The sequence below is a fragment of the Colletotrichum siamense genome, assembly GCF_013390195.1.
Source record: "Colletotrichum siamense strain Cg363 chromosome Unknown KSG_Cg363_contig09, whole genome shotgun sequence".
In the NCBI taxonomy this organism is placed as follows: domain Eukaryota; kingdom Fungi; phylum Ascomycota; class Sordariomycetes; order Glomerellales; family Glomerellaceae; genus Colletotrichum; species Colletotrichum siamense.
The window spans coordinates 3,386,872-3,407,397 of record NW_023501022.1 but is presented as its reverse complement, the minus strand read 5'-3'; the positions used below and the strand labels follow the sequence as shown (position 1 = coordinate 3,407,397).

Genomic DNA, 20,526 nt, shown 5'->3' with positions numbered 1-20,526 from the left:
TTCGATGTATATTTTCCCCATCATGTAATCTACCATTTTGCTCTCAAAAAGTATCATGAGTTACTTCGGCCATGTCACTCAGTGTTGAGGCTCCAATATCGAAAGGCGACACCCACTTCCTTCACCATTGCTGCAGAGATTCAGTCGTCACTCATGTACGACTGCACAATTAAAAACATTGCAGAGCGTTCCTTTTCTTCCGATTGCAAGGCTGGAATGTCCGTCAAGCAACATGTCAAGCTCATGCGTTCGACGCATAGAAATGGCAGGCGCCAAAGCTCGGACCCACCTTTCCAAGCAGGAACGTTGCGCCTGCCCCGCGAATCGTCCGAACACGGCCGTACATCAACAAAACTTCACTCAAAGCTCGCTCAACACCACAACGTCAAATAAGTCACCAAAACACCAAAAATAAGATCGTGAGAGGCTCATGAGAGCAAAAGAATTGTGACAAGAGTGGGATTCGAACCCACGCCAATTACTTGACTAGCACCTGAAGCTAGCGCCTTAGACCGCTCGGCCATCTTGCCGTATGTTGTTGTTGAAGACGCTGTCGTGAGTGGATACCATGTAGGGTTCAGCTGGTATGGGCGACGCAGACGTTACAACACCATCGAGGCGTCCGACGTACCGTTTACCTCAGCTGATCCGACATCAAATCCAGCATACAACGACGAGTCGCTATTCTCTACAGAAAACTGGATAGTCCAGGCATCCCTTCCCGCATTGCTGGGGACAACGCTCACGGTTGTGAGGACGCGCAGATGTTCAGACAGCTGAAGTATTCGAGAGGCTGGACGGTTCGGTGACGCGACACCCTCCGCCGGTTCACGCTGGATTGCCAATCGAGCGGCAGGGTGTGATGAGTACTGATCCGGCCAGAATTGCCGACGCTCCATCGTAGGTCGAACGAATGTGTCAGTACTCCCCGCCAACAATAAGGCAATATCCCAGTCGCCGAGGCTCTTCAATAACGGAACACCGATGGAATCCTGATAGTTGCTCAACATGATCGCCCACCGTTCTGAGGGCACGCGTTTGGACATGACAGACACGAGAAACAGCTTGCCGACCAGTAGCCCAGTGAGCCCCCGCAACGAGATTTCCAGCAATTGAGGGGTTAGGGAAATTTGGTTGAATCTCTCATGGTGAAGGAATACGCTGTCAAGACCGTCCCAAAGCGCCTCTGGGGAGGCCCTGGAAAACTCGGGCCAATTTAGCCATCTGGCTGTGGCCCGGTTCCGAGTGAATTGAACGAATACAGCAGAGCGGAACCTCTCGTCTTGACGCTCAAGGTGATTCTCAGGACTGATGTATCTCAGAAATTTGAGCAGTTGAGGATTGATGTTCAAAAGTACGGTCTCGTCGAAGGGATGTTTGGAGAGCATCCAGGGCTTGTGGCGGACAAATCCTGACGGGGTTTTGGATACGTAGATGCCAATTGATCTTCGAACGGCCGGTGTTCCTTGTACGTCGCTGCATTGAAGTCGGAGTAGCGACACCTTCTCCCTCCCGTTTGGGGCTTCGGCCCCGTCCTCAACCAAGGATAGCCTGTGCAGAGTAGTGGTGATCATCAAGTTGGTCCTCGTCACGACGACGTTGACATCGTCTATAAGCGACGGCGTGTTCACTATCGTCCGACCCAAGCAGGCTGCGAATTGGGCCGGGGATTCGGCGAATACGCCATCGTATGGCCGCTGCCGCCCAGGATCCGTTGTCTCTGACGTCCAGGCCAGTAGAGACAGGTCGTTCGTCTCTTGCAGAATTTCCGACTGAAGGCGTGCGAAGGCCTTTTTCCCTTCCCCGTAGAGCAGTGGCATGTTGATATCAAACAGCCCGAGCAGGCAGTATGCTGCATCCTCGAGTCGAGTAGTTTGGCGTTTAGAAGCCCACGACATGCGAGTGGCAACTGGTATTTTCTTCGGTGACACCTTATTGAACAGGATAGTGCTGTCGATGCCCGTGATAGAGGTGAGCATCATAGCCAGTGTTTCTTTATACCCAAGTTGCTCCCAGACGGCGTTGTAGAAAATGATGTTCTTTGGCGCCACTAGCTCCTGCAAAGTCCATCCTCGCGTGAACCATCGGGAAGCCGCGAAGCTCTCGGTAAACGCACTCGAGTTTGCATCGTCGTGTACATCAGCTAGATATGCAAAGCATACTTTTGACGACTGATACCACCGAAACATGGAGTTGATGGCCTCGGAGAGTTCAGCACTCGACGACTTGTCGATGCAGCAAGTGTCAACCCAGGCATAAGGAAGGCCTCGCGACTTGGCGAGGCGGCATGTTGCGGCAATCTTTGGAAATCCAGCTTTCCCCCTCACGGCGTCAGTGAGGTTCCTGACGTCCTGGAAGGAAACTTCCTCCGTGCCCCAGGTGTGTGAGAGAATAGCGTAAGGGACGGTCGGATTCAGGTGCTCTTCCAATTGAAGATTGTCGACGTTGATGAGCCACATGGTAGGAGTTAAGCAGGAAGCAGGCTACCAAGCAAGCAACGAACCGCGGGCTGAACTGGGTAAAGAAGGACGTCGCGTTGTATGTTCTGCGGGGCCAGATATGACGCTGCAGGCTTTCGAGCGACGAAAGGTGTGGTGTGGAGAAGAGGACGGCATTTTCTCGACTACGAGATGGAGAATCGCAGGAACAGAGGCTGACCAATGGTGTTGATGAGAGAAGCTCATCTGCAGACAACACGACTACTTGGAAGTATAGTAGAGAACTGGAGGACTGCAGTGGCATTGGATGCGCGCAAAGCAGGTGGCTTCCTCTTCCCAATACCTAGACATCGTGGCTGCTGGCAAGCCACATTCTCATCGCTCCAGCGATGAGACAGACGCGGACGGGATCTCGATGGCAGGGACAGAAGTAGAAGTAGGGCGTCGAGACACGAGAAAGGGCGAAAGGGCCCAACCCAACGCCTGTCAATGACGGACACGACGCGGGTGAAACTGCAGCGCATGTGGCCCTAGGCCCAGCCATCTGGTGTTCCCCCACACGAGCCCGGCAGCGCCAGAACGTGCGTTCGCACAGAGGCTAAGACCAAGACGGGGACGGGGGTCGAGGAACGCACGGCCACTGGACGAAAGCTTAGGCCGGGGTGGTGGGAAAGAAGCACCGAACCAGGAACGCAGAGAGCGTTGAGAGGTGGACGGCAGGGAAACAGCCGAAGGCACGAAATCTCCTTCAGAGCAGGAGAGAGAGGCGTGTTCCCCGTCTGCCACTGCCGTTCCTGCCCCAACGAAGTCGCAGCTGCAGTTGCAGGGCACCTGGGTTCGGGGACCCAGACACGCAGATTCCGACCTGAGTCCTCTTGTGCTCTTGCTACACCACTCCTCCGGCAACCGCAGCTCCTCCCTCCTCCTCCTTCTCCTCCTCCCCCGAGCTGCGCGCAGCGTATTTTCCAGACTGCCCCGAGCTTAATAATTGACACCACAGTCCGAGCATGGGTGTAGTGTAATGAAGGCAGGGTACATCTTCATCGTACCTTGCCTTACCGTCAGGTAGGTAGCATCTGGGTGCCCGCACCGCACCGCTCCGCTCCGCGCGCAAAATGCAGCACGCAGCATCTGCATCGCATCAGCCCCCTGGTCCCGGCTGAAGCTCTACCCATCGCCGTCTGTGATTGGCTCCTCCCGAGGCCGACCTCTTGAACCTCCTGTTTACCTCTCAACTTCCCTCGACTCCCGTAACCCCCTCCCGTCTTGCTGCAATTTCTCCAGACCTGTCCATCGCATCCAGATCGCATCAACAGCGCATCACACAAGTCCAAGTCGCACATCATAAGCGACCCCCTTTGTAAAATCGCCGGCATCTACATCTTAATCACTACCACCAGCTCCCCCAACCCATCCTCCAGACGCAATGCCCGTCGAGCTCCGCAAGCGCAAAGCCCCCGAGCCCGCCCCGGCTCCTGCTCCCAAGAAGGCCTCCTCCAAGGTCGCAAAGGCCACAGAGAAGGTCAAGAGCGCCGTCAAGGGAAAGCCGGCTAAGGCCGCTCCCGAGAAGCCCGTTGAGGAGCCCGTCGAGAAGGAGAAGCCCGTCGCTGCCAATGGCTCCGACAAGAAGGTCAAAGCCGCCAAGGGCGAGACCATCAACCTCGACGGCTTCGGCGGCGAGGTCGAGACTAACGACGGCGACAAGACCACTCTGAAGGAGCTTGTTGACAAGAGCAAGGCCGGCGTCGTCCTCTTCACCTATCCTAAGGCCTCGACTCCTGGCTGTGAGTACTCCTCAATATACCGCGACATCCTCTCGGCGATATCACGTCTGGATGCACAGCGTGCTGATAATCGTCTTGATACCCAGGCACTACGCAAGTCTGTCTCTTCCGAGACTCCTACGAGCCGCTTACCAAGACGGGCTTGGCCATCTACGGCTTGTCCGCGGACTCGCCCAAGGCCAACACCACCTTCAAGACGAAGCAGAAGCTGCCTTACCCGCTGCTCTGCGATCCCAAGGCCACCCTTATCGGTGCCATTGGGTTCAAGAAGCACCCCAAGGGCACCCAGCGTGGTGTTTTCGTTGTCGACAAGTCCGGTAAGGTCCTTGCCGCCGAGCCCGGCGGTCCTGCTGCCACCGTCGAGGTTGTCAAGGCGCTCGTCGAGGAGAGCGGCGACGCCGAGCCTGCTGCCGAGACTGCTGCCGATGCCAAGGAGGAGCCGGCCAATGGTGACGCCAAGGACGAGAAGGAGGATGGCGCCGACGAGGCCGAGAAGAAGGATGAGAAGAAAGACGAGTAATTATGGTGCTGCGATGTAAGTATAATCTAGTGGTGAGAGTGCGTTCTTGTAGGAAAATGCTCTTGAGGAGGGATATGGGACGGTTTTCATGTATCCGCAAGGTAGTTGGGAATTGATTTAATGGCGTTGGTCTTGCTTCAATTGTACATCATCCCCTCTGCCTGGGCGGCAGAGCATCGCCAAACCTTGATGGTGATGCACGCCAAAGGCCAATTTCCCGTGAACAAACCCCGGAAATTCCAGCGTTGCAGGGCAGATTTGCGCGAGAGAGGTGAAGTGGGTACTTTCTGTTAAAGTCGGGTTGCAAATTGAAGCACGGCTATTGCTTCGACCGGCTAAACCCCGGCTACCCGCTCCCGCCAGAAACTGGAGCACGCTCTCGACTCGGGTGCCGGATCACCACCAACAACCAAGCTCGCCCATCACCGACCGACCGAATACCCCTCTCCGCTCAACCCACGACGTCGCCAAGATGGCCTCCAAGGCAGTTGCGAAAGCTGCGGCTGGCGGCATTGTGGAGATCTCCAAGGTACGACCGCCCGGCCGGCCTCAATTGGCCTCTCCCCGACGAAACCACCACCACCACCTTCATCATCACCAAGCCCTCCCCGACAAACCACCCAACTACCCATGCCTCAAAGATACCGACCCGATAGCTAACACATAGCCCCCGAACCACAGAAACACACCCTTCAGTCCACCGGCGTCTGGGAACGCATCCGCCGCTCCCTCGCCATCGACCCGAACCGCTCCTCCGGCGTGCCCTTGAACCCGACCTTCCGCAACCCGGCGCCCGGCTCCCTGGACCCCCTCCAGTACGACGACCCCGTCACCGTGCCCGCGGGCGACATCGCCGACAACCCGTACTGGAAGCGCGACTCCCGCCGCAACTACCCGGCCCTCAGCGTCGTCAACCAGGCCGACGTCGTCGGCCTGCTCTCGGTCGGCTCCGCGGCCAACCCGCGCGTCGAGCTCATCGGCGAGGCCGGCGAGAAGGCGCTCGTCGCCGCCCAGCAGGAGGCCCAGACCACCGGCATCGCGGCGTACCTCGAGAAGAACGGCACCGCCGTCGAGGCGGGCAAGGAGCAGCTCTTCACCAACGGCCTGCCGCCCACGCCCAGCGGCCACGACCTCAAGAGCGGAAAGTGGGACGTGCACAAGTACAAGGTCAACGAGGACCAGTCCTACGGCGAAGCGTGAGTCCCTTTTCTGACCTGGCTGGTACTGATCGTGGGTTTGCTAACGTGGGTTGCTGTTTAGTTACCCCTGCAGGACGTTCACATAGGCGAGTGGATTTGAGGGTTTCTGTATGAGGGGAGTGGCAAAGCTGTAAATATGACGGACACTAGATTCCATTAAACGTTTTTCTCAAGTTTTCTAAAAGAATGTCCCAAAGTTGTGCCACGCCTGCCCGAATGCCGTTGTCCTCCATCTTGGGGTATCTCGACTCCCGCCACTCATGCTCTGTCTAATTCGACAAACCGCCCAAGCCAAAATGAAACCGGACAATACAGAAACTCAAGCCTCCTTCGCCTCCGCAACCTTGGGAGCCTCAGCAGCCTCCTTGGCCGTAGCCCCCTCCCCCGTCATCCGCTCAATGATCTTAACCTTCCCCTGGGCACGCTTGAACCGGTCGTCAAAGTCGTTGACGGCATCGTCGTTGTTCTCCTTGGACAAGGTCTCGGGCTCGACGAGAGCGAATGCCGCGGTGACGTTCTTCTCGAGCCGGGCGTTTGGCGCCAGCGGCGGCAGAGAGCACGTCTTTGCTTCCGTGGGCTGCTTCTGCTGTTGCTCCGAGGAGGACGCTCTGGGAACAGCAGCTGTCTTTTGCGGCAGCGACAGCCTGTTGGCCCAGACGACGGAGCGTCCGTGTATCCTGCCGCTCTCGAGGAACTTCTCGTAGCCCTTTGCGAGGCCAACGGAGCGGCCCTCGATCTTGCCGGCGAGGATGCCGTCCGCGGTGCCCTGGCGGAAGCCCTCGGCGAAGAACTGCTCCTCGAGGTTGAGGACGTCGTCAAAAGGGTCGTCCATGTTATTTTATACTTGGGGGAATGATTTTTAGTGTATTTGCGACTCAAGACGGGCGAATATTATATTTTTATGCTGGACGGTTGTTGCGTTGAGGCCAAACACTGAGGTTGAAGTTGATGGAGGGGCGATTTCTAATGGCGGGGCAAAATTAGTTTTGACTCAGCGACTTTTTGGCCCGCGTCTCCGACTCTCACATCAAGCATTCAACGCTCAAACTGATGAAAACAAATAGGCTAATTTCACAGAATTTTCACATTTACATTTTGGAGAGGTGAAGAAAACAGTAGGTCAAAGTGCTTTGGGAATCAATTCTAAAAATTCTAAATCTATTTAACAAAACAAAACGGAGCGCCATTCACATGTATCATCACTCATAAGAACCCTCTACTGCATACCAAGCAGCATGCCTCCGTTGGCGCAGACAACCTGACCAGTACACCAAGCAGACTCCGCAGACACAAGCATACCAACAACGCCGGCAATCTCGCCCACGTACGCGGGGCGGCCGCCGGCCTCCTCGGCCTCGGCGACGAGCTCGTCCGAGTCGATGCCCTTGCGTGCGCGCATGAGGGGCGTGTGCTCGATGAAGCCCTTGATGAAGCGCTTGAACTCGGGGGTGTTGCCGGCGTACATCTCGGTGAGGACGGGGCCCGGGTTGACGGCGTTGACGGTGGCGTTCTCGGAGAGCTCGCGGGCCCAGGTGCGGGTCATGGCCTCGAGGGCGGCCTTGGTGCCGCCGTAGACGCTCTGCTCGGGGAAGCCGGTGGACGAGGAGACGGAGGACATGTTGACGATGCGGCCGCTGCGGTCGCGCGGCAGGTAGGGCTGTAGAGCCTGGACGAGAAGGAGGGGCCCGAGGACGTTGACGCGGTAGGAGAGGTCGAACTGCTCGACGGTGATGTCCGGGAGGAGGTTGTTGTGGGCGACGCCGGCGTTGTTGATGAGGATGTCGACCTGGAACTTGCCGCCGTTCTTTTGGAGGAAGTGGGCTTTGGCCGTCTCGACGAGGGAGCGGGGGCCGGTGGGGGTTCCCATGTCGGCCTGGACGGGGAGGACGGTGATGTTGTGTTTTGTCTGGAGGTCGGCGGCGAGCTGGTCGGCGGGGGCTTTGGAGGAGGCGGAGGTGTAGCCTAGGATCAAGTTGCAGCCTTTGGAGGCGAGGTTTTCCGCGATGGCGACGCCAATGCCTGGTGTTTTGTTAGTTGCTGTCTGAAGTGATAAGGTACGCAGAGGACGGCATCGCACCTCGAGAGCCGCCGGTGACGATTCCGAGCTTTCCTTCGAGGGAACGAGACATTGCTGATGCTGTCTTTGGTATTCGGATTATACTGAAATGTGACAATAGGAAACAGAGGCTACTGGGTCACGGAATGGTTGCAAAGTGAGAGAAGAGGAGAATAGAGAGAGGTAGATTAGCAGGTTACAGCAAGACCGGGGAGGACGGGGACCACAAGGTCGCTCTTATAACACGGCAGCTTAGGGTACCCAACGTAAGAACTGGGACCCTTTGTAGAGCAAAAAAGTACAATCTCCTAAATCGGCAATGCTAGCAGTTCTCGTGACCGGACAGAGGCGCGCAGCTTGGAGGTGACTGGGTTAACGACCCAATGGAACGCGTCCTCGTGGCAGGAAAGATCCTGGTGCGGCGTGTCCCTCGAGACGAAGCTCTCGGCGGGATATGCAAGCTACCCCGCTGTCGCAGAGCTGTCCGGGGGGTAAAGTGCTGGTGCCCCGCGGTGGTGGGACGGACGGCGCTGAGATGGGCGACCCCCACGTCATTCTCCCGCGCCAATCCTGTGCCAGGGTTCGAGGCGCTGGAAGGGTCTTTCTAGACCATCGTGAAGGTCGCATTAGGGTTCGGAAAGGGCCCTGGTGCAGGTGACTCCCAAGTTGAGACATTGCTGTGGCATTTTGTTGGGTACGAATTGCTACAACGGTGAATTACATGGCTGGAGGGGACGAATGACGAGCAATTAACAAGGGCGCAAAATAGAGACGACCACGAAGATCCCGCACATTGGGGATATCCTAAGAGAGCATCGTATACTGTTACTCCAGACACCGTAAGACCAGAGACTCTATATACTTTAATCTTGGACCTCGTTCTTGAGAATAAACTTGGGAAATGGGCCATTGAGCTAATCCACGAGTCAAGTTGCGTCGTCTTTGCGTCGTGATGTCTCGGTGTCGGTGGGAAGTGTTACCGCTAAAGCTGGAGAAGCAGCGCTAAGACTTTCCGGAATAGTTTACACCGAGCATAACATGCGGGAGGATAACGGTATATGCTGGAATTGAGTAGCTGGAAACGTAACAAGCCGCATTGAAAAATAGAAGCACGAACGGAAGCGCCGTTGGTGGCTGACTTCGAGTCTAGTGGTCAATTGAATGTGCAGCTTGGACAAGCTCATCCTCTGCATTGGAACGGTAAAAAGCACAGCTGTAAGCTCCCCAATCGCAATTGGCGGGGCAGTTTCGAGCGACCCTCGGAGCCTCGTGCGGCGCTGAGTGTGGTGGGGTCGGCAGCAGCGACCACCAACGACATGGGTCACCACCTAAAAGTCTCTCCTTCACCACCATTCATCAACCCACACCACCACGCACCCCTCCCACCTCAGCCTCGCGCGACAGCTGCCTCCCACCCCGGACCACGACCAGTCCAGCTCGAACAGCAGCCTCGCGTCCTCCCTCTGCGTCACTGTACCGAACTTCCCGTCCCGAGACAGAAAAAGGAGAAACTCGCCCACCATGGATATCCGCCTCCTCAAGTCCTCCGACCTCCCCCTCATACAACACGCCAACCTCGAGAACCTGCCCGAGAACTACTTCCTCAAGTACTACCTCTACCATGCCCTCTCGTGGCCCCAGCTCAGCTATGTCGCCGTCGACGTCTCCCGCCCCAAGCGCACACCCTACGACTACCCCAAGATCGTCGGCTACGTGCTCGCCAAGATGGAGGAGGAGCCCACCGACGGCGTGCCCCATGGCCACATCACCAGTCTCAGCGTCATGCGCACCCACCGCCGTCTGGGTATCGCTGAGAAGCTGATGCGTCAAAGTCGTACGTGTGCCCCTGTCGTCAAGGTCCTGCCGTTGCCATTATGGACGTCCTGAGCTGACATTGGCCCCCACAGAACTGGCTATGGTCGAGACCTTTGGCGCCCAGTACGTCTCCCTCCACGTCCGTGTCTCCAACAAGGCCGCCATCCACCTGTACCGCGACACCCTCGGCTTCAAGACCGAAAAGACGGAGAAGTCGTACTACGCCGACGGCGAGGACGCCTACTGCATGAAGCTTGACCTCGGCTACATCCGCGAGCAGATCCAGGACGAGCGCGACCGCGAGGCGGAGGAAGGCGGTGCCGCCGAGGCCGCTGACGAGGGCGATGCCGTTGGCGACGTCGGCCGCGACCCCAACGCCGACAAGAAGCGCAAGGTCAAGGTCGGCCGCGGCCTCGGTGTCGGAGAGCTGGTGGAGAAGAACGAGTCCGCCAAGAACTAGGAGTCTGGCCGTGACTCTAAGTTCGTCCCCTATTGTCTGTCCCCTATTGAGGCCTCCAAGGAGTTTTTGATGAATGGGTCGAAGCCAGTAGCGATCTGACTGGTGAATGATGAACCGTGAGGACGGGAGGCGCGGTCTGCATGCGGACTTGTGAATCCCCGTATTGGGCACCATCCGCGGGAGAGTTTGGGATGTTCATTTGCCTGATGGCGTCCAAAGCTATTCAAGAGAGGTGGCTCAAAAAAAGAGGCGTGTATACAGGGACAAGCATTCTAACGAATGCAAGTTTAAAACGATTACGACAGGATACGGCGCATCATAGCACGGTGACCCAAAAATAGACGAGGCATGGTAAATTACCAATGGAAGCAAAGAAACAAGAGTTCCCTCCCATATGTTGTGTATATATTAGATACTCAACCAACTTGCGTGTCACGTTTTCACCACCCGGCGGCTTTTCTCTCCTCCTCCGCGACTAGCTCCCGCGCATACTCGGCATCCGCCTCGACGCGGAGCTTCTCAACGTTCCTGGATATCTCATCAATCTCTTCAATCAACCGCTGCGCCGTCTGCTCTCCAGTTGAGCTTCCTCCTCTCTGTCCCCAACGACCATGCCCGCGGCCCCGTCCCCCGCCGCAGCGTCCTCTGCCCCTCCCCAGGGGAGCATTCTCCAGCTCCTCGGTTCTCTGGTCCAGATGGACCTTGTCCAGCTCCTCCACCTTCTGCGCCAGGTCCTTCTCCATGTCCTTCACGGCGTCGAAGAGGGACTGCGATGATGGTGGCTGCGGCGTGCTCGGCGACGCCGGCTCGACGCCGCCCCCTCGCTCTGCCGCCGTGGGCCACGCCCCAGGGAACCCACCGTTGAAAGCCTCTCCGCGTCCGCGGCCACGGCCGTCCCACCCTCGCCCGAAGCCGCCCGCCCAGGGATGGAATCCTGCGCCGTACTGATGGGGCCCGTTCGGGACGCCCCACATGTTCGGGGCCGGCGGCGTGTGCGTCATCGGCGGTTGGGGGTTGATGGGCGGCACGGGTGGCACTGGCGGGATCGGCGGCGCGTGTATTACCGGCGGCGGTACGTGGACTGGCGGCACGTGGACATGGACTCCCGGAGGCGGAAACGGCGGCGGCGCGCCCCAGGTCGGGGACTGGTGTTGGTGTTGATGTGCGTGGTGGTGGTGGTGTTGTTGGTGGTGTTGTCCCCTACCGCCACCGCCGCTGCGTCTGCCCTCCCTCCGGCTCCGTCGTTCCTCCCGCCTCTGCTCCCTGCGCTCCCTCTTCTCCTCCCGTCTCTTCGCCCGCCGCTCACGGCGCTTCTCCCTGCGGACGCCGCGCTGCTGGCGCTTGAGCTTGCGCCATTCCTGCGTCAGGGCCTTGATCTCCGCCTTCAGCGCCCTCTCATCGACAACAGCGGGTGTCTCTGTAGCAGACGATGCCTGTTCCCGCGCTGAGGACCTGGCGGAGCGGATCTCGGAGCGCAGCTGCGCGACGTCGGCCCGCGTCACGGGCTGATCAGGGTGCGCGAGCCAGTCGGCCACGCGCTGCTTGTAGATGGGCAGCTGCGCGGGGTAGAGGTCGTCGTAGTCGGGCAGAGAGCCGACGGAGGAGGCCGAGTCGGAGGAGGAGGTTGACGAGGCGGAGGACGAGGAGTCGGAGGAGGGGGAGCGGTGCTGGTTGGCGGGGTATCGTCCGGGAGGACGGCCGCGGCCGCGGGTGTGGGCTCCGCCTCGGTGCGCTTGGAAGAGGGGGTGGTCGGGAGGCGGGCCTGGGGGAGGAGCGTGAGGGCCTTGGGGGAACGGGCCGGGAGGGAAGATTGGTGGTTGTGCCGCGGCGGGATGCCATTGCTGTCCGACGTATGGCTGCCCGCGGGGAGTAGCGGCGTTGGGGTTGTTCCCGAACCTGATTCCTCTCTCATCCGCAATGAAACTCCCCAGCCTGATGCCGTTGCTATCAGCTATGAACCTGTCTCCAATGGAGATGCCGTCTTCGCTCAGCCTGATACCGGCAAAGTTCCAGCTCCGGGACCCAGATGGTGCAGGCTGCTGCGGGACCGGTCCCTGGTGAGCATGTGCTGAGAAGGGCATGGGGCCCCCGGGTCCAGCCGACGCGGGACTGTCGACGTTGCGATCGAAAGACTGATCCCACGCCCCGGGCATCCGCAACTCCTCCACCTCCGGACTCAATCTAACCAGCATGCCCCTCGGACCGAAGAAACCCTCGTTCCATTGCGCGACAACGCCCTCCGCGTCTTCCCTCCTCAGCCCCACCCCCACGGCCGCGGCGCCGGGGTCCGTCTCCGGGTCGGAGCGGATCTGCTCCAACTGCGCGGAGGCATGGTGGCTGCTGTTGCTGCTGTTGTTGCCGGTACTTTGCCCGCTCACACTGTCCCCACTAGAATTTGCCGCAGCAGCTGCGGCGGCGAGGGCCTCCTCCTCAGCCTGCAGCTTGCGGTTGATGACGGCCTCATTCCGGGCGGCGGCGTGGTGGGGGATCAGGACGTTGATGAACGTGGCCCAGTCCTGCTGCGTGACATCCCGGGCGGCCCAGGTGGGCGCGTACGGGACGTCGTCCGGGGTCGTTGTGGGGGTGACGGCGATTGTGTGGACGAGCTGCTCGCGTGGGGAGCGGGACGGCGGCGGCGGCGGGCGGGAGTCGAAATATGCTGCCGAAAAGTCCGAGTACGCCGTCGTTGACGATGCGGGGTGGTTTGCGATGCTGGCGTTGGCGCTGGAGAGGGAGGAGTCGTGGCGCGAGTGTGGTTGGGTGGTGTTTGTGCGCGGGGTCAGCGGCGGGGTGTAGATGACTTCGCTGTGGGAGGAGGCGTGGGACGAGACGCGTGAGGCGGCATCGTCGGACGGGATGCGCGGTGAAGCCGAGGCGTTGGTGTTGTTGGTATTTGAGCTGCGCCCGGCGGTAGAGTAGATGTCCGTCTCTGAGTACGGCGGGGGCGGGACGTCGTCGATTTCGGGGTCTGGCTGTCGCATGGCCATTCGCGGTGGTTTTGTTGGTCGGTGTAATTGACGGTGATGGAGCTCGGTGAAGCTATGACTTCTTCGCAGGGGTGGGATGAGACGAAGATTTGGGTCGACGTTGACGACGTTAATTGTCAGTGCATAGATAATTCTCACCTAACAATGAGAAAAAAGATTGGAGGAGGAAGAGGTCAAGGACAAGAAAATGACAAGAAATCATCGGCAAGCCGGCACAACCGCGAGCGGTGGGATCATCTGGCGTTTTTGACGAGCTGGGCTGGGCCTAAAGGTGCTAAACTCCGTTGACTCAATCCTCCAATGTCATCCATCTCAAGACCCCCATGCCCCTTCCCGCTAAGCCTTGGCCAACTTAAACCTCAACAGCTGCCTATCCAGGCTCACCCGAACGTTACGACCCTTCGTACTCTCGGACTGCGTTAGTTGTCGAACCACAGTTCGTCACTCAATAGAGGGGGACCCCGCCTCCCGGGAGCCCAGGCGGCGCGGCCGAGCACACGCCATGTGAAGATAAGCATCAAGCTTAGGTAGTTTGAGGGAGACCCCTGCCCTGAAAAGGCGCAGCAGTACCTTACTTCCAGTACGCGTTGCGCAAAACAGCCCGAAAAGATGTCACCGCCCAACTGTGTTTCTTTTACTTCCGAGAAGCCTCAAGTTCGAGAAGCCTCGCTGCACGTTGCTGACGCGGCCCCCCCTGCGGACGGGAGAGGCAGCAGCGCACATCTTTCCAAGACCAATCATGACGAGACCCATCACCCAAGAGCTAGGTATGACTCTGAACCGCCAAGCGCATCGCTGCCTTCCACACACACACACTCACACAACGAACCAAGCCCCCAAAGCCCCAGCCAAAGCCCCTCATTCTCCAGTGGGTCTCCCACGCCGTTGGAACGCCGACCCTTGAAAGTGTACCCGTCGGCGGTAAACCCCTCCGACTCCAACGCCGTGCTGCCGAACCAACCGGCCCTAGCCCTAGAACGGCCAGAGGGCTACATACGTATAGTGATACGACCAAATCGACAATTAGCGTACTGTACAGAACCAGGCTATGCATGCCGCGCCTGATGATGCCGATGACTGGTCAGGCCCCAAGAACTTTCTTCAGTCTCGTCTTCAGGGCCACGAATCACTGCCAGGGCCGCGGACGCCGCTTTCGCGTCCTGGCAGGGTTGAATGCAAGTTGTTCCTTGCGACACTGGGCATGTCCCAGATCACCGGTCAGCCTCGGTGCTCCAAAGGTGGAAGTCCACGTCCTCTGGCTTGTAATGATCGGCGATAATGGTTGACAGATGGTTGCGAGAATGGGCGCCGCTGTACACGCTGTTAGTTATTGGGTTAATCAAGTGGTACGCGGCAATCACTTACAGGTTTGTGATGTAGGTGTCGAGCAGCTCCGGAGGCACAAACTCGCTGACGGCGCTCCGAATGTCGACACCATTGACCATGGCCCCGTCTGCGAAGCTCACATGGTTCATGGAGCTGCCCCATTCTACCAAGCTCTCCTCGTCAAAGTAGCTCTCTGGGCAAAGCTTGTACACACCACTGAGGATAATAACAGGGTTTCCCTGCTCCTTGGCTGCACGGGCAATGACGCCGGCTCCTGCGTCCGTGAGGATACCTCCGTTAGCCAGAACAGCTCTCGCGCCGAGGATGACCTTGTTGATCCGTGGCATGTAGGCCATCATGCCGCCGTTCTGGATGCTGATCGAGTCAATGCCGGCAGCGCTCAGCTTCTTTCTAAATGATGCGTAGGGGCCCTCGTTGGATCCGCGAGCTGGCTCCGACGCAATGAATACGGTAAATCTTCTCCGCGTGGCGGCGCGCAAAATGAACTTTTGGACAGTGGCTGAAGGCTGGTGGACGAGCACGTAGTCGCCTGGGTGAATCTGGACATCAGCAGCCGCGGCAATCTGGTCATCTACTTGGCTGATCTCGTCCTTGAGCTCCTCAATACCCTCGATGACCTCTGACCTGAGAGCGTGAACCTTAGTCGACTGCCCGCGGAGAGGGGTCGAAGCACCCGAGTCCTTGCCGAAGGGCGATCCAGCCATAATTGCGCTGACATCTGCTGGGGGAGAGGCCTCGAGAAGAGAGAAGAGTGACTTGGAGACGTGGAAGGAGCTCGTTGAGGTAAGAGCGCCGGGACGGACCGGTCTCGGGCCGCTTGAGATGTAGTCTGCGCCAGCATCCTGCTTGGTGTATGTCGAAGGGGGCCACTGGTGCTCCAGCTTGGAAGGGTCGGGCACTGCTGTTGTAGGAGTGGTCCCGACCTCTGTAGCCGTCTCGCTGGCATCTTCGTTACGGTCCTCGGCAGCCTCGTCTCGAATCAGACTGAGCACGCGCCTGACAATGTTGCCCACGACAAGCTCCTTGGGCTGGGCGGCGATGAGGCGCAGACCGATCTGTTGGATCTTTTCCAAGAGTTGATCGACGTCGGACCATTTGGACTTGGCGACGACTTGGAGGAGGATGTGGGCGGTCGCGACGGCGCAGAGCTCGGAGCCCTGGATCTGTCTTCGCTTCAGCAGCCTGCGACGCAAGGGTTAGCAGAGCAGGACGGTTTGACGCGACAGGAAGAGGTACGTACGAAATAAGACCGTCAATTGAAGCTTCCAACGGCTTTCCCTTGAGGGATTTGAGGTACCGCTCCAGGTCCCCCACGCTGGGTTTCACTGTAGCCATTTTGGGAGTGTGCAGGTCGTTGGTGGGAAGGGCCGAGAACGGGAGGAGTCGCGGGGTTATCGCGAGACGGCTAGGGTGTGTCGCGGGGTTGCCGAAGGGGCAGAAGGTTAATCTGAAGGGCAGTAAACGTCTTCAGATCTATCAGCACGCGTAATACACAATTCAATGGTTGTCTGTCGGACTTGGCTGGGCGTTGGTGGTGAATTGGAAATTGTGCGCAGAGAGCTGTGACTCAACGTTGAAGCTTCGGGGAAAGCACAATGGAGACCATCCCTGTCACACCAAAAAATTCGAGGGGCATTGGGTGACCTGCTCCAGCTTCTGGGGCAAGTGTCAGCGGGTGGCTCTGAGTGGTCGCGCAAAGCTCGGCCCGAAGCAACCCGTACAGGGCCCTGAAAAGGTCCCCAATCACTCTGGAAAAAAACGCTCCACTAGGGATTGCCCCTCCATCACTGCAAAATGACGTTGGGGTTTGAAGCATTCTGCTGGTGATTCTGCCAGTGATGCGCTAGGGCGTTGCGCTGTCCAGTGAGCTTGTCGACAGCTTTTTTCTTTCCCTGGGGCATAACTAGGTGCACACGAGGGCAAGACAGGGAGGCAACTTGAAATTCCGCAGTGGGTGGGCAAACTTGGATTGGGCGTCAGGTCTTTTATTTGGCATCATTGACAGCTTTGGGCCAAGTTAAGGCTACTAGCTGTTCTACTAGTCCATGATTCTAGAGGCACTTGACTTACATAGGTATTCGTCAAGACGAGAAAAAGGCCAAAGGTTGTTTCCTAGGGCAGAGAGAAATATGTCTTGCCCCGATATTTCAAACGACACCGATGGAGTTACATGAGGGTCGTATGCGATGGAGCAAAGTATTTGCTCATCCGAACTCTATGTCATCATTTATAACCGTTTTTGTTCTGATGCGAATTTGTCACTAGCAAAATATCACCCGGCCTCTTGAACACGGAGTTGACTGTATGGAATTTAAAGTTCCCATGTTGAAGCGACAAGCGGCGTTGGTGTTGTAACGATTAATGCCTCCTAGCCCCAGTAATAAGGCTCACAGAAAGCGATACCGACAGCAATTGGGAGAGGCAATGCTCAATCACCCGCATAAGAAAAACGCTCATTCAAGGATCTGCGCATGGCCTTTCTGCCTCACTAACGAATGCAAGAGTTGCGGGTTGAGAACAGGTAGCTGGGGCTGTCGACGAATGGTTGGACGGCAATGGAACACGGATACGAGGCGTGGATCGGAGAACTGTGACGCTGCTCTTGTGATGGGCTCGATTCTTCAATTCCCGATTCATGCCCTGCCTCTGCTCAATCAGATTCCTCAACGACAATATCAAAAGTGGAGTTGAGTTCTTCACATGAAAGAGCACATGTCTGGCAGAGCTTGTCGGGAATCGGCTGATGGATGCTTGCAATCAGATCAGAAGTTATGGCCGAAAACCCATGAACGTTCGTCGAGGGTTAAGCTGGAAGTAGAATCCCTTTCCGAAGACCGCACCGCAAAAAAGGGCGAGGGAGAAGGGGAGAAGTCCAGAGCTCCGGACGCCGCTGCTCAATGCTCAATGCTGTTGGGTAACGACAGCTTAGATTGTGGGCTGAGGTCCACGGGGACGAACACTATGTGCATGGATTACGTAGCCGCTTGGCGGCAGCTGGCCACCCCTGCTGCTGCTCACTCCCCCAAAAGTTGCGGCCATGTTCCACTGAAGCACCAGGACAGCAAATGGCAGAGGTCCAAAAAGGACACTGAATTCTTTGCAGACACTGGAATCGACACGTGAACATCCAGTAGGCTGTCTTCATTCCATCCCCCACAAGGGAAAGAGCCAGGGTAACCAAGCAGTGTAACCCCCAGCAGTCCGGATAGCACCCACTGATGCTGCTGCTGGCCTGCTGCTGCTGCTGCTGCACCTGCAAGAGAGTGAGCGAGATAGAGAAAGAGCACAAAGTACTGTCCCAGCAAATGTCTGCGTGACGGTACCACTGTCCACCACAGGCGGCCCAGCCCGACCCAGCAGACTCGCAGTCTGTTGAGAGCAGCTCCATCGCTCATCCCTCCACTCCCCTCGCACCCTCGCGCACCTCACACTCCTTGTCACTTGCACCTGGAATCCGCTTCCCTCCCGCGGCTTCCAGTCCACAGTCCACAATCCACAGTGAACAGTCCACAGAACCTCTGTCGTAACAGATCGGTTGTCGTTGACGCCTCCAATCAGAAAAAAGTTCCCGGCCATCTCAACCATTAACCACCCCCCTGCCCGTCTCGACTGGACTCTGCGAACTCCCGACAGCCCGACACCTTCTATACCGTACCTACACTCCCTTTTCACTTACTCTACCTATCTGCTTCTCCAACTTCTCCAGTATCCTCCCCCTCCTACGGCCATTTGGTCCAAAGGCAGTCCAAGTCCAACCGGCACAACACATCAGCAACCAAGTCGACAGCTTTGCGCTGACGGCCACATCGCGCTTTAGCGTTTGTTAGCACCAGACGGACGAACCTTTTTTCGCCGGCGCCACCACTTTCGCGCTTCTTTTTCTCCCGCGTCGACTTTCCATGGCGAGCTGATTTGCTGTTACTCCTTGGATTTTGGGGGGAACACCACCTGGCCAGCCCGAGGCTTGGAACTCTTCAACACGACCGACGATACACTCGATCCTCGAGACCCGCAGCATCACTTCGAACAAAACCACTTCGACGCATATAATTAGACAAACACGCACTCGTTCACTCGTTACCTCGATCGCCGCACACTTCGCCCTGCTGCAAATCCGCCACCTAGTCTGACGCGACAGCTCGCCCATCGCATCTCCCGTCGCGCGGAACGTCTGGAACATTCCTGACAACCAGTACCCCTATCTCCTGATCCTCGAACCCGCTCGCCCTTTCCGATCTCCCATCGCACCCGCCGTCGACCCCATGCCTCATGGATTGCATATCTTCTCAAAGATGAACTCTCTGAACATAATCACCTCGCGCGTGTCCCCGCCGCCGAGCCCGGTCGCTTCGCGATCCAACTCCCTGGGTTCGCTGGGTCTGACCGTTCAATCCGACGACAACCAGCATGATGGCGAGAGCGCAGAGAACCAGGGTGACAGTCACGAAGGGGAAACCTTTCCGCTAGAGAAGACCGCATTTGAGAAGAACAACGATGGTCATGGCATGGATCTGGCCAGCGAAGCCACGCCGCTAATAGGGGAATCGAAAGATTCTAGCCTAAGGTCGACTTCATGGCACTCCTTGCCTCGGCGCATGGCTGTCAGCTTCATCAATTCCATCCGCTGGGTCTTGTCAACTCTTGCCGCCCCTGGAGTATATCTCATCGCCTGTCTCTACGACGACACGGGCGCATTCTCGCCCTTTTATCAGCTGAAGAAGCTGTTCGGTTTCGGCGGTAGCAGCAAGAAGCTTGGGAATGATTTCACCGAGTCGAGCGCCATGAACGAGAAATCGGGAAGGCAAGGGAGCGCCGGGTACGGAGGCGTTGCGTATTCCAGGCCAGTCGGGTCGTCAGGGTCATCATCTTCAGGTCTATCATCAGAATCCGAGTCAGACGCAGATCGCAGACGGCGTGGATCCACCAGTCGACACTCTCGGTCCAAGTCTTCAGCAGAGGAAATCGCGCCAGCAAGAAGGTCCATTCGCATTAAGTTGCACAGCGACGATGCACTGCCGACGCGCAAGCATAGGAAGACGCAGTCTGCTGCCGCACGTCCTAAGGAATCCGGCGGCTCCGACATTTCCGCCCAGCTCAAGTCTCCAACATCTCCCGCCGGCGCACTGACGAGATATCCCAAGACGCCGGCTCCTCCCCGACCCTTGATTCCCCGCCGTCAGCCGTCATATCTGAACATCGAACCGACCGATCCCAAATACCAAAAAACCCTTATCTTGGACCTCGACGAAACTTTGATCCACAGCATGTCTAAGGGAGGCCGCATGAGTACTGGACACATGGTTGAGGTCAGACTCAATCAGACGTATGTGGGCGCCGGAGGTCAGACGTCCATTGGACCGCAGCATCCAATCCTGTACTGGGTTAACAAGCGTCCGCACTGCGATGATTTCCTCAGAAGGGTAAGTCGATTGAAGCTGTTGAGGTCAGGAAGTAAGCGTTGACAGCTGTCTAGGTCTGCAAATGGTACAATCTCGTGGTGTTCACGGCTAGTGTCCAAGAATACGCAGACCCCGTTATCGACTGGTTAGAGGCAGAGCGAAAGTTCTTCTCGGCGCGTTACTACAGACAACACTGCACCTTTAGACAGGGCGCGTTTATCAAAGATCTCAGCTCAGTCGAGCCTGATCTCAGCAAGGTCATGATTCTGGACAACAGCCCGTTGAGTTATATGTTTCATCAAGGTACGCGACCAGAAAACGGGGACCCTTCCGCGATCCCATCTAACCCGTACAACAGACAATGCGATCCCAATTCAAGGATGGATCAACGATCCGACAGACAACGATTTGCTCCACCTGGTGCCACTACTAGAAGGGTTGCAGTACGTGTCGGACGTGCGGGCGTTGCTTGCCTTAAGAGGAGGGGAAGACGGTCAGCACATGGCGTAAGGTTTGGGAAT

At 57.6% G+C, this 20,526-nt stretch overlaps 9 protein-coding genes across 9 annotated transcripts; 4 read left to right on the top strand and 5 right to left on the bottom strand.

The window, feature by feature from the left end:
* Nucleotides 1-602: 602 nt before the first annotated feature.
* Nucleotides 603-2,459, bottom strand: CGCS363_v013615 (Vegetative incompatibility protein HET-E-1; the record flags this gene model as incomplete). The annotated part of the gene is made up of 1 exon (XM_036645464.1): nt 603-2,459. One exon carries the CDS (start codon nt 2,457-2,459, stop codon nt 603-605), a length of 1,857 nt encoding a protein of 618 aa, XP_036489610.1.
* Nucleotides 2,460-3,864: 1,405 nt separating this feature from the next.
* Nucleotides 3,865-4,742, top strand: DOT5 (Peroxiredoxin DOT5; the record flags this gene model as incomplete). The annotated part of the gene is made up of 2 exons (XM_036645463.1): nt 3,865-4,222; nt 4,309-4,742. 2 exons carry the CDS (start codon nt 3,865-3,867, stop codon nt 4,740-4,742), a joined length of 792 nt encoding a protein of 263 aa, XP_036489611.1.
* Nucleotides 4,743-5,214: 472 nt separating this feature from the next.
* On the top strand, nt 5,215-6,027 carry CGCS363_v013613 (NADH-ubiquinone oxidoreductase 21.3 kDa subunit; the record flags this gene model as incomplete). Its single annotated transcript, XM_036645462.1, has 3 exons — nt 5,215-5,271; nt 5,424-5,938; nt 6,003-6,027. The coding sequence occupies 3 exons, from the start codon at nt 5,215-5,217 to the stop codon at nt 6,025-6,027; spliced, it is 597 nt and encodes a 198-aa protein (XP_036489605.1).
* A 233-nt stretch (nt 6,028-6,260) lies between these two features.
* On the bottom strand, nt 6,261-6,773 carry CGCS363_v013612 (putative ORAOV1 family protein; the record flags this gene model as incomplete). Its single annotated transcript, XM_036645461.1, has 1 exon — nt 6,261-6,773. The coding sequence occupies one exon, from the start codon at nt 6,771-6,773 to the stop codon at nt 6,261-6,263; it is 513 nt and encodes a 170-aa protein (XP_036489606.1).
* Nucleotides 6,774-7,157: 384 nt separating this feature from the next.
* lxrA-0 (L-xylulose reductase) lies at nt 7,158-8,070 on the bottom strand (the record flags this gene model as incomplete). Its single annotated transcript, XM_036645460.1, has 2 exons — nt 7,158-7,960; nt 8,019-8,070. The coding sequence occupies 2 exons, from the start codon at nt 8,068-8,070 to the stop codon at nt 7,158-7,160; spliced, it is 855 nt and encodes a 284-aa protein (XP_036489607.1).
* Nucleotides 8,071-9,518: 1,448 nt separating this feature from the next.
* ard1 (N-terminal acetyltransferase A complex catalytic subunit ard1) lies at nt 9,519-10,272 on the top strand (the record flags this gene model as incomplete). The annotated part of the gene is made up of 2 exons (XM_036645459.1): nt 9,519-9,831; nt 9,905-10,272. The coding sequence occupies 2 exons, from the start codon at nt 9,519-9,521 to the stop codon at nt 10,270-10,272; spliced, it is 681 nt and encodes a 226-aa protein (XP_036489805.1).
* Nucleotides 10,273-10,712: 440 nt separating this feature from the next.
* Nucleotides 10,713-13,259, bottom strand: CGCS363_v013609 (uncharacterized protein; the record flags this gene model as incomplete). The annotated part of the gene is made up of 1 exon (XM_036645458.1): nt 10,713-13,259. One exon carries the CDS (start codon nt 13,257-13,259, stop codon nt 10,713-10,715), a length of 2,547 nt encoding a protein of 848 aa, XP_036489070.1.
* Nucleotides 13,260-14,470: 1,211 nt separating this feature from the next.
* tif222 (putative translation initiation factor eIF-2B subunit beta) lies at nt 14,471-15,941 on the bottom strand (the record flags this gene model as incomplete). Its single annotated transcript, XM_036645457.1, has 3 exons — nt 14,471-14,570; nt 14,625-15,788; nt 15,847-15,941. 3 exons carry the CDS (start codon nt 15,939-15,941, stop codon nt 14,471-14,473), a joined length of 1,359 nt encoding a protein of 452 aa, XP_036489235.1.
* Nucleotides 15,942-18,898: 2,957 nt separating this feature from the next.
* On the top strand, nt 18,899-20,515 carry nem1 (Nuclear envelope morphology protein 1; the record flags this gene model as incomplete). The annotated part of the gene is made up of 3 exons (XM_036645456.1): nt 18,899-20,026; nt 20,080-20,308; nt 20,364-20,515. 3 exons carry the CDS (start codon nt 18,899-18,901, stop codon nt 20,513-20,515), a joined length of 1,509 nt encoding a protein of 502 aa, XP_036489069.1.
* Between the last annotated feature and the right edge of the window lie 11 nt (nt 20,516-20,526).